Here is a 12,092-nt window from a genome sequence, read left to right as displayed (position 1 = left end):
CCTTCCCTGGAGTTGAGTTCTTAAACATAACTGTTGTACCTGAGGGCCAGTTCAATTAAGCACCTATTGCTCAGTGGTGTAAAAATTACATTTTTTATTTTTGTGGGTGAAGTCATATCATGGATGTATTATATTCCATGAGTCATATTTGTTTTTTGTTTGAAGTAACCTTAGGCATATTAGGATATCATGGCATGGCATTGTGGGTTACTTATTTGCAGTGATAAAAGTGTGTATACATATAAAAACAGTCCACTTCAATTGAGAAGTGTGATCACAATCTTGTCCTACTATTAATTTCTTGTTATTTCTGTTTCTCTTGTTCTGTCTCGTGTCATTGAGTGTATAAACTATAATCTTCTTGTATTTGTTAATTAAAATACAATGCCAAACACATACAATAATAACACATAAGTTACAGCATGTGTTATTTGTAAGGTTCACTTATCATTTTGTCATTTTAAATCACATTATATTAGTGATTAACATACACAACAGGTACTGACAGACTCTCACACCAGTCTCTCTCACTGTATAATTTCCCCAGTCAGAGTTTACATGAACTAGTAGAGCTAGCTACCAGTTAAGTTGGCCTACCATGTCATGTCTTGACGTTCGTTCTACAGCCTCGTGATATTGGTAAACCTAACATGACGTTGCGGTCTCATGTCTGACAAGCACTAACGCCGGCCAATTGAAAACAGAGCTTTTACCGGCTACACCAATAGGATTATCAAAATTCCCCACAGGGGCGGTCTTTCTGAGAAACAGTGCGTATCGGGTTAGGTTGTTAGAAAGTTAATGGCTGGGGGAAAGAGATCCTCCTCAACCCTCGCTTCGGGAGAGTTTCTGGATTCCCTGAAGTAAAATCACGCAAATATCCTAAAAGAAAGAACCTGGACGGACGTTTAAGTCAACAGCTAGCTCGCTAACACGCGTATCGTGAACACAAGTATGCAGGATGCAGTAGCCGGGACGGCAATGCTGACGGACGGCTTCGAGGACGAGATTGACTCGGTGACTCCTCGCTCCCCAGTGGCAGGGATGGGGGTAGGAGCGACACCAGGAGGAGTCGGACTAGGGGGCATTGGGATTGGTGTAGGAGGAAAGAAAGTACGTTTGTACGGCGAACCTGGCGGCCCTGCTGCTGAAAGACTGGATTTCAAACTAGCGGCCGCGGCCGTCCTCTCCTCGGGTCCAGGATCCGGCAGCGACGAAGACGAGGTTTCAGAGGTAGCTACGCTACGCTAAGCTACGCTAAGCTAGTTAGCGCAGCCTAACCAGAGAGCTAGGCAACATTCCTCTCCTAGCGCCTAGCTGCCTGCTAGCTAGCGAATTAGCTCGCAGTTGGCAACCACCCCCTCCCAGGCCGCTGAAATTACGTAAAATAAACCAGCACTTTAATGGAATCACCCTTCTTGTCAGCTCGGGTGCTCACGGGGTGTTTGATGTCGGTAATGTTTGGTGAGACACAAGCAGTTGTTGACGCTAACCGGCTGAAATGTTTTATTTATGCAGCGCAGGCTGTGACCACGGCCTAGTTCGGGTGGAAGCGACGACGGCCTCGCTCGGTGCTGTCGTCTCGCAACACCCATCACAAGTTTGCAGCAGCTCTTCCAACAGCTTTCTAGCCACGGCAAATGGAAGATGCCCGTAAACCCACGGACGTACACGGCCGGCTAACTATCTGCCATTTTCGTAGTTATGGTGCAATTACGTCACTTTTCTAAATCATGTAAATTAACTCCGATCGTTCTCTTGCTAACTTTTCTACATGAGCAGATTATGCTTTTCCTTGCGGAACTACCCGAATGTTCGATAGTCAGTGTTGACAAATAATAACCCAGTTGTTGTTGTTATTTCCCCCCCCCATCCCTCGCCTCCGTCGGACAGATAGCCACCACCACTGTGTCAACTTGATTTGCGTTGTCAGAATTGAAAGCAGCTAGAGTTCATGTTGAGAGGTGTCCAACTTTCCATGTGCTGGCAGTCACACACGGGGACAGGTGTGATGGCATCAACTAAACATACTGTGGACACGTTATATATGGGCTCCGAATACACAGCTTGAACTAAATATTTGTCTCCACAGCACCGATCTTACAAATCGCCTTTTTTAGATGACAGTGTGACAAAATCACTTCTTGGGGGATTTTTATCACAAATAATCTAAAGGTTACTAATCAGACTCACAAAATGCCATGTCATAACCAAACCATCTTTACTGCACGCCTTGGCAGCTGTGAGCTGTCAGTTGAAAGATGTTAAGATTTGTCAGCCATACTATTGTTGTGTAATTGAGTTTAGCCTATCATATGACGGCAGAAGACACATTAATTGAACTTCTCGGGCTGCTGGATGGCACATATTTCATTTGCACACACCTGCCAAAGGTTTCAGTTTAATGGCCTTTTCATGACAAAGTAATGTTCATTATTATCCAAAAGGCAATGTAGCATTTAGTCCTAGCAATACTGCCATCAATCAGCCATGGGTGTGGAAAGCAATGCACATTACCTGTTGAGCTATCTCTGTTGTACTTCACTAATATCTGACCAAGGAGGTATTGGCATGCTACATACTACAGCTGTGACAGCTATACAAATAAGACTGTCAGCTTATATGAATGTCTGTATAGCCTGGTAATAGCTATCTGAGCATCAGCTGCATATTAGCAGGAGAAGGAAATATCAAGTCTGACAATTACACCTCGGGCAGTTTAATTGAGACATGTTTCAAGCTTATGGTCTCGTGTCATGTTTCTTCACTCACCCAGTCTGCTAAATAAGTCTGAAAGGGAGCGTTTGTTGTGGTGTTTTACTCCAGTGGAGAACTCGCTGCTCTGGGCAGTAGCTAAAATCTGAGCCCCAGGATTAAGCAGATGCCATTCTAGGCCTTTCCAGCTCTCTGGATACCAACACTCTGGGAACTGTAGTTCATTAATAGTGAAGACTGATGTCCGTTGTTGATTACAAAGGCCTTCGTAGAACTACATTCCCCATGGGTTGTTGTGCTCTGTGTTACTATCGTATAGCTGAATTCCTCCACAGTGCTGAATGCTGACTCTCTCTCAACATTTGCTCTCTCTAGGCAAAGGCCTAAAAACCTGCTGCAGCTTATGGATGGACATACACAAAGAGTGTTACTTCATCAGCTTTTATCAGAGCATGTTTTGCAAACTAGTGACCCTGCTGACACTAACTTGTAATTTATTCTAAATTGTTTACTTACCGTATTTAAAAACACACCTCCCAGGTAGGCTGTTTGCCCAGGTTAAATACAGTGTATTACCAATGAATTCACCTGGTTTTGTCAACATAATTTTATTAAGACCGTTTAAGTATCGGGTGCAATTTCATGAGGCCACTTGCTTGGAATTGTGTAAATTGATCTTTGATGTATGTAATGTATTTGTTTTTCCCCTCACTAACACTGTAATTAGATGCCAAAACAGTTCTCTAGATAAAAAAAAAACAAAACACTTTCCCCACAACAAAAGTCTGATTTGAGGACAGGAGACTTGGAACTGCTACAAGTAAATTATTAAGCAAATAAGTTTTTCTATTATCAATGCAATGTGGAATTCAAATAGTTTTCTCACTACGAAAATATGAAATCAAAGAAGTTGACTATGTGTTACTGTGAAATAGACGATGAATGTAAACAGTGGTGTTTGTTGACATTAATGATCTTGTTTTTTGTTTATTGTTTACATGGGTAATGTTTATATAAATCTGTTTTTATGTGTAAGTAGACGCATAATTTTTAGACTTAATGTGTAAAGTCCCGTATTCATATATATATAAATATAATTTCTGTGGCTAACAATATCGATTAGAGCAGTAGTAACATTCACAGAAATATTAACTTGAGTAGCTGTGCTTAGAAGTGAATAAAACGTTGTTTGTTGTGCCAGTTAAGTTTATAATTATTATGTCGACTCCTTTGGAATAATAAAATGTTTGTAATACAGAGCATAATACATCATAGCCAACAGGAGAAAAGCACAGGTATGTGACTGTGGTGCTCTACTTGGGCAGCTGACTCTCAGCTGAATCTCCATGTGTGCAGGGGTTGTAATTCCTGGCCGTGGCTTCGACTCTTACCCTGGTGCTCCTTTTCGCTTCCCTTCTGTTGAAAGAAACTGTAAATAAACAAAGGCAGCGTGCCTAGTCTTTTTATAGGTGGGATATTTGTGTGTGTGGGCCACTTCTATATAGATAGAGCAATAGAAATAATATGGGATGTATTGAGCAGTGCAAAGCAAATGTTTTAACTATTTCACACAATCTAATGTGTTTCTCTGTTTCATGAATACTGGCCAAGGTCAAGAATTTTGGCAATGTACATTTGTTGATCAGGAACTAACATGGAAACAGCTGTCTAAGGACTAATGATTTTTCTTTTACCCTCCTCCCTTTGCCTCTTTTAGGTGGAGTCATTCATTTTGGACCAGGAGGACCTGGATAACCCCATCATGAAGACAGCGTCAGAGTTGCTTTTGTCCAGCGCCACAGATGGAGTAGATTTAAGGACTGTTGATCCAGAGACACAGGCCCGACTTGAGGCTCTACTGGAAGCTGCAGGTATGACTGCTTTGTTTGAACTCACTTCAAATGTACAAGACTTGACAGATGTTGATATGTAATAGATTGTTACCTCACTGGCCACACCTATTTTTCTCCAACTAATCTTAATGTATTGCCTCTAACAACAAGCAGATATTTTGAATAAATGAGACCACATCTTTCTGCCTCAGATTTTTAAGCCCTATCTCATTTCCAGTCCTAACAACAGTCGTAAAGGTATTAAATAAAGCCTAAGGCTGAAATGTCAATAAAGAGAACGTGCAGGTTCTGCAAGTGTCATATCAGCACAGTTTGAAAGTGATTTGGGTAAATTAGTTTGATTAGAAATTGTAATCTAGGTGTAAGACGGCCTGTGTAGATTAATCCATTAGGGCTGGGTGTCCTGGCCTCGTTTGGGCTTATGAACATTACCGGGCAGATTAACGCTGCAACACGCTTGAGCCTCCACAGCTTGCAGAGAGCCTGTGTTGAACGGCTAATAGCTAATCTCATTCTATTCCCCTTTCTCCCTGACTAGTCGGAACAGAAGAGGTGAAACCTTACATTGTTGGTTTGTATTAAGGCTTCAGCTTCCATAATAATAACCGTTATGATAGCGATAATGATGATGCTGATGATGATAATAATGTCACTATTTGTAAGGTGTCCCTCAATCTTTTTGAAAGATGTGGACAACCTCAAGTAGTCAAATTCCAGTTCTGTCAAGACCGTGACAGAGGAAGATGAAAGCGTCAGCTGATATCTGCAGGTCGTAGACTTCAGACAGTTGTTTTTAATTTTTCGAATACATTTTAGGCACCTAAATGTGGAATCATTTGTATGGGAATGGCTTCAGTTCAGTGTACACTGTTTTATTTGTTAGGATGTAAACACCTTGAAATTATAGAAGACCAATGGTTCTTAAACCTGACAGTTCCTCTGTCCATGTTTTGTTTCCAGCCCATTGTGCTGGAGTTTGGGGCCAAAAGAACAAAAATGTGACTCTGTCCTGCTACTTTCGGTTGTTGAACCTAGAGCATTTTGTTCATGTGGGGAATGAGGATAGGCTGTTCAAACCCCTTGGCACAAAAGTTTACTGACACCATTCATAGATGTATTAGAACATTTTGTTACAGGCCACTATAAAAAATTTCAGGAATCCTGTGATTACATTTTTTGATTGTCGCCTGTGAGACATGAACTTCATCTCGACCAGAGGAACCTTCCCCAGGAACTAGGAACCTTTGGATGAACTTGAAGTCCCTGCACATCAGATAGTACTTTTCAAAAACATGACAACTAGTAGTGAGGGGATTGCATTACCGAACATTTCTTATTGTTTGAGAATGCCAGCATTTTATTTCACCCATCGTCTAAAAAAAATACTTGAATACTGCGTGTCTCTTTCCCAGTAAAGTCCTCTCCGCCGCTTGTTGGTTGCTTTATATGGCGCCACCATTGTACCCTTTTCTGCAGTACTGCCACCTGCTGTACAGGAGTGGAGCGGCGTGTTGTAGTTGTTGGGTTTTCAAACACCTGCAGCCTATTTTCCTTTATCCTCCCAGTTTTTGACTGTAGGAAGAAACCCAGGCAACCAGTGGTCTTCAGCAACCTCTGTAGTTCCATGAGAAAAAAGTTCCTCTAACTAAAAGTTTTGCGTACACACAGAAAATATCAGCTCAGACCTCCCCATGAAGGAACAGGAGTGGTGCTGTAAAGCCATGTTGTGATTCACATGTCCCCAAGTTGTTATTGTATATACTCTACCAGTGCAGGCACAAGGGTATGCATACACCATGCCACAAGCATTGGGGTGACATGTAATACATTTCTGCTGACTGTAGAAAGCAGCAGATCATATCAACAGTTGTTAATGTCATTTGTGCCATTAAAGGTAGTAGTGTGTCTGTGAAAGGCCAAGAGAAACAATCTAGGTATGACAACATTAAAGCAGAAGTAAGCGATCCGGTCGTTTTGGCTAATGCTGCGTTCCAGGCAGGCTTTTGAAACCGTAAGTTACAGCTTCAAGTCACAACTTACGACTTTGTAGCGTTCCAGGCAACCCGCAACTCGCGTTTCTCCGAACTGATGCCTGTGAAAGTGCACTATAACGGCCACTCGTGTTTTTCCGACCCGTGAACTCGCACCAGATCGAACTGGTACGACTTCACAGGTCGAAAAAACATGAGTTACGAGTTGCCTTGAACGCACCATAACTTCTTGTCAGCCGACGGAGTTAGCAGCCCTCGTCATGGATCTATTGGTCCTCGTCCCTACGTCACCACATTCACGCGCATCCCTTGGCTGCACACACAGCCCTTCATGCCGCAGAGTGACTGAGAGACCCGTGTTTCAGACCAAACACTCTATGTAAGTGATTGCTGTCGGAAGATATAACTATTTAAGACTTATATTAACACAAAAATATCGCTTACTTCTGCTTTAAATGAGGAAATACAAAAGTTAAGGAGTAGATTTGACATGTTTGTACGGCCCTAAGGGTACAAACGATGTGCTTTGGGGGAGAATCATTGAATGTAAACAAAACTGTTTACAGTCATTTCTACACAGTGTACTTTTCAAGCAGGAACCCTCACATTTTCAGTTTGGAGATCCCTCGTTGCTCTGTTCCAGGATATCCAATTGTGTGGGCATGCTGTCATCATGCAGCCACAAGTAGAAAAGTCAGTTTGTTAAAATACAGCCTATGATGAAAAAGATTTATATTCCTACCTGTTCTCGTCTTGGCAGCTGCAATGTTGGTCTTTTGCAAATATTGCTCCTCTAGCAAAGCAGAAATTTGCACACTAATCTAACTTAGATGAATTCTCTCCAAACACTGTCAAACTCCAGTATTCTCCACTTTAAATGGCTCTCCTCAGGCTACATCGACCAGACATCCTGCAGCAGAGACAACTTGACTTTACAAGGCAAGGCAGGTTTATAACTACTGATTACTGCACTTAATGCATACAAATACTTAAACAATATTTTGAGATTGAGATGAAAACAGTCAAAAGTATAGAAATAAGAAAAACAAAATAGCAGAATAGCAAAATAGCTTAGTTTTTTTTCAATGGAGATTGAAAACCTTGATTAATATAACATTATATATTAGACAAAGGGCACATATAGAACAAAGCGGCCAGATAAGACCTAAACACTAAAAATTTTAAAGATTCAGTGCAGTTATCAAGGGAAAGTAATAAACACACACACACACAAAAAAAGATAAATCAAAAGCAAAAGAAGGGGAGAGCTCTAATTTAGAGAGATACACATTTCATATGACCCTGTCTAGTCATTTTTAAGATCTGTGACTCTGAACTGTAGTTGAACTGTACAGCCTATAGAGTTGGAAAAGTCAGTATGTTATCCGCCTGTCAACATCCATCAGTCGACCAATTAATTTCAGCAGTGAAACAGTTGAGAGACATTCTCAGCTGCAATGAAGCTTTCAGGTGAATTCCTGTTAACACGTTTTACACAAGTGTTACAAGTCAGTCTGATGTTTGATATAATCTGCTGATTATAATAAACATTAGAATCTACAGTAAGTCATTAGCTAAGGCTGACCAACCTTAACGATGCTACATTTTATCCAGAATGTTACAAATTCTCTCCTGAAATGATTTTCTTTTTTCAGATTGCACTGGAATATGTGAAAAGTATGTTATTTTGGTTGGGAATAGAGTTATCTTGTTATGAAGCAAAATAGTCAGGGTGGCTCTGATTTTGGTAAGTTTATAAAATGTTTCTGAAAATTAAAATTGATGTATTAGCGTAATATACCGACTTTGGTGTTACTGTATACTGTACTTTTAATAATTACGGTATGCGTTTTATTCTGAGTTCATTAACTGTTATATTATTGTACATAAGTCAGAAAAGTCAAGTGATCTTGGTGCACTGTGGTGGTGTTTATATATAAACAGCTAGATGACACAGAAAATAGGGCAAAAGCCCCCCTCCCCTCTTCTATATATTTTTTTATGGATAATACTATGTTTCCTCGAGGCCACTGCACAGTTTGAGCATCAACCTTAACATCAAACAAACATGTAACCCATTTTACATTAAATGTCAAGTTAATGTGACTCACGTCAACACAACTGCTGCCTGGGTCTAGTTGTTATTGGTGCACAACATGCATATAAATGTCCTAGTGTCCTAGTGCTGCCAGGTTAGTGGGAAAACCAGTTGTTTGTCCGGAATAAGCATTTGGTGTTAGGATGTGGGTGTGTGCGTATGTATACAGCGGGGAAAATAAGTATTGAACGCGTCAACATTTTTCTCAGAAAATATATTTCTAATAGAGCTATTGACATGAAATTTTCACCAGATGTTGGCATCAACCCAAGTAATGCACACATACAAAGAAATCCGAACATTAATGTCCATAAATTAAGTTATGTGTAATAAAGTGAAATGACACAGGGAATAAGTATTGAACACATGAAGAAAAGGAGGGGCAAAAAGGTATGGAAAGCCAAGAAAACAGCTGGAGTTTGTCAGTATTTAGAATGTAATCCTGTCTCCTATCAGTGCAAAGTAATATCTGCTGGTTTAGTCCTGATTGATGCCTTTTAAAAAGGTTTCTCACCACCAAGGTGTCAGACAATAAGAATTGCATGGTGGGCAATGGCAAAGGGCTGTCTAAGAGCCTACACAACCTTACTATTGCAAAACAGGAGTCAAAACAATAATCAGAAGGGTTCCCTAACAGTCCAGGACACTGGTGGAGAGCTTCAGACAGACCTGGGATCAGCAGGTACAATTGTTTCAGAGAAAACAATAAGTAATGCACTCAACCGCCATGGCCTCCATGTCTTGCATGGTGTGCGTGCATGGAGGCCATGATGGTTGAGTGCATTACTTATTGTTTTCTCTGAAACAACTGTACCTGCTGATTCCAGATCTTTCTGAAGCTCTCCACCAGTGTCCTGGACTGTTAGGGAACCCTTCTGATTATTGTTTTGACTCTTCTGTTTGAAATCTTTGGCTGCGTAGGTCTTTAGACAGCTCTTAGACAGCTCTTTGCCATTGCCCACCATGCAATTCTTATTGTCTGACACCTTGGTGGTGAGAAACCTTTTAAAAGGCATCAATCAGGACTAAACCAGCAGATATTACTTTGTACTGATAGGAGACAGGATTACATTCTAAATACTGACAAACTCCAGCTGTTTTCTTGGCTTTCCATACCTTTTTGCCCCTCCTTTTCTTCATGTGTTCAATACTTATTCCCTGTGTCATTTCACTTTATTACACATAACTTAATTTATGGACATTAATGTTCGGATTTCTTTGTATGTGTGCATTACTTGGGTTGATGCCGACATCTGGTGAAAATTTCATGTCAATAGCTCTATTAGAAATATATTTTCTGAGAAAAATGTTGACGCGTTCAATACTTATTTTCCCCGCTGTATATGTATATACTGTTCGTACACTGACAGATTTTATTTGAGAGAAGATTATGTTGTTTGTGTAAACATGTCAAACTGAGTTTTGGTGGAGCTCTGCTGAAGCAGGTGCTTATGGGTAAACACACTGTATATCCCTTTCATCCTGGATCTAAATGCCTTGTATCTAACACCTTTGTGGTGTACTGTAATTGGCTAGGGCAGGTCTGAACCATGAGCCAGGGACACTGGACATTTAACACGGCTATTATCCAAACCCAAGTCATATGCAGTCATATGCATTTCTACCCTAATTAGCATTTGTTCCAAAAGTTAGTTTGTTGTAGCCTATAAGTTACTTATATGATATGTTGTATACAAGATGATGTGCTTTAATGTTTGTACGTAGTTGGCTTTTCTTATACAAATGTTGCTGAAATTTTAACTAGCAACTTGGACAGAGATGTTTATTCAGACGACATCATGTGTTGGTGGTACAGTGGGCACAGGCAGCTCGGTGGTTAGCTGTTAACTACCGGTAGTTTCAGTTGAAATACTATAAAAACAACTACTTGTACTTAGGGGTGGGCAATAAAATGATCGCCAATTGGGATCATACAAAATGTTTTTGATTGATTACGATTATCGGCTATGGACATATTTCACTTGTCCTGTCAGTCTGTACGTAGGATACACCGCCTCCTGTTGTGAGCGTATATGGTTTGTTTGAGCTGCAGCAGCTGCACCTAAAGCTACAGGGAAGCAGAATAAAGTGAAAGTTGGAAAAGCGGGGGGAAAAGAGAGGAAGTGGAGCTGATGGCAACTTTGCGATAGTGAGCATGTGGGGCGGTTTATGAAATAAGTCCGGCCCAGTCAGTTCCCCTGTCTCGGGTCATCATGTGCAAAGAAGCCTCGCACCAGAGACCTAGCAAAGTATTTTTCTTTTTGCTCAGAGGCAGAGGGTTCAGTGTCCAGTAGAGCAGCAGGTCAGCTGCAGAGAAGATAGAGGAGGCTCCAGCAGCATCATGTCTGCTGCTTTGAGGAGCAGAGTTGAGTCGGAGCGACCTGATGATACGACTGTAAGAAAGTGGAGGAGAAAACTACGACTATGAAAACACTGAGCTGCTTGTGTCGTCAATTCTGCGGTAACGCGTCTCAAATGTTGGCTCGTCTACGCCGTGAAGAACACGCACTAAGGCTCCTTTAGGTTCAGCGTTGCAGTGTGTGTGTCAGCGCTGCGTCCCTCTCACTGCAGCTAGTGACTAACACAGTCTAACGTATTACAGAGAAGCATGACCATCTTTACTTTGAGTATAATGAAACAAATAGAAAGACTAAAGCCTTTGGAACTGTGGATTTGTGAACCTTTTCACCCTTTGTGAACATAAACGTGAACTCAGATCTTCCTCTCAAACTGAAGACACTCTTCTGGTTTATTCAGGATTCAGACAGGATGCTCCTCAAATTGGCAGCATCAGCAAAAAATACATATCGTGATAAATATCGGGAATCAATCAATATGGAAAAATATATATCGTCATAAAATGTTTTGCCATATAATATAGCCCAGCCCTACTTGTGCTTTAACTCAGTCTTGACCTCAACAACACTTAGAGTCAAACCTAAAATCGGTGAAGCTCAGTTATTTTTGTCTGAAGGGTGATTCACGGTGCTAAACACAGGTATCGTCCCGTATATTTACAAATGGAATGGAGAAAAAAAGTCCTGATTCACAGTCCTTTAACCGCCTGTGTATTCAGTCTGTTTTGGTTCAGTGAACTTATCTGAGATAAACACTATACAGTAAAACATTAATGATCAACTTCCTCTGCCTTGGGGACCATTGTGAAATCCCCGTCTGAGAGCCAAACTAAGGTTAGCTCTAGTCGCAGGCCTAGTGGTGAAAACACAGGACGACCACAAGGGCTGGAGCTCACTTCTGCCTGGCTAATGGTTGGGTTGAGGCTGAGGCCGAAAAGTTCAAAGCCAACACTTTTTTTCTTTTCTTTTGGCTCTTCTCACTTTATTTTTCCACATGCTCTTAAAACGAAAGTTACCAACACGCACACACAAACATTTGAATGGTTTCATTGGTTGGGAAGTGGTCCTTGTTCTGTCT

General features: G+C 41.0%; 1 protein-coding gene across 7 annotated transcripts in view; it reads left to right on the top strand.

Annotated features, from left to right (window-relative positions):
• The first annotated feature begins 782 nt into the window (after positions 1–782).
• Positions 783–12,092, top strand: part of ankhd1 (ankyrin repeat and KH domain containing 1) — a 28,611-nt gene continuing 17,301 nt past the window's right edge. For all 7 annotated transcript variants that reach the window (XM_083981283.1, XM_083981282.1, XM_083981281.1 and 4 more), the window contains exons 1-2: positions 783–1,233; positions 4,433–4,586. In XM_083981283.1, the coding sequence (XP_083837409.1) occupies positions 955–1,233; positions 4,433–4,586 (433 nt within the window). In that variant the 5' untranslated portion in view covers positions 783–954. The remainder of the gene's footprint in view (positions 1,234–4,432; positions 4,587–12,092) is intronic.

This window comes from Trachurus trachurus (genome assembly GCF_905171665.1).
Source record: "Trachurus trachurus genome assembly, chromosome: 10".
Lineage (NCBI taxonomy): Eukaryota > Metazoa > Chordata > Actinopteri > Carangiformes > Carangidae > Trachurus > Trachurus trachurus.
Note: the sequence above shows the minus strand (reverse complement) of the source record. Positions and strands in the feature narration are given on the sequence as shown.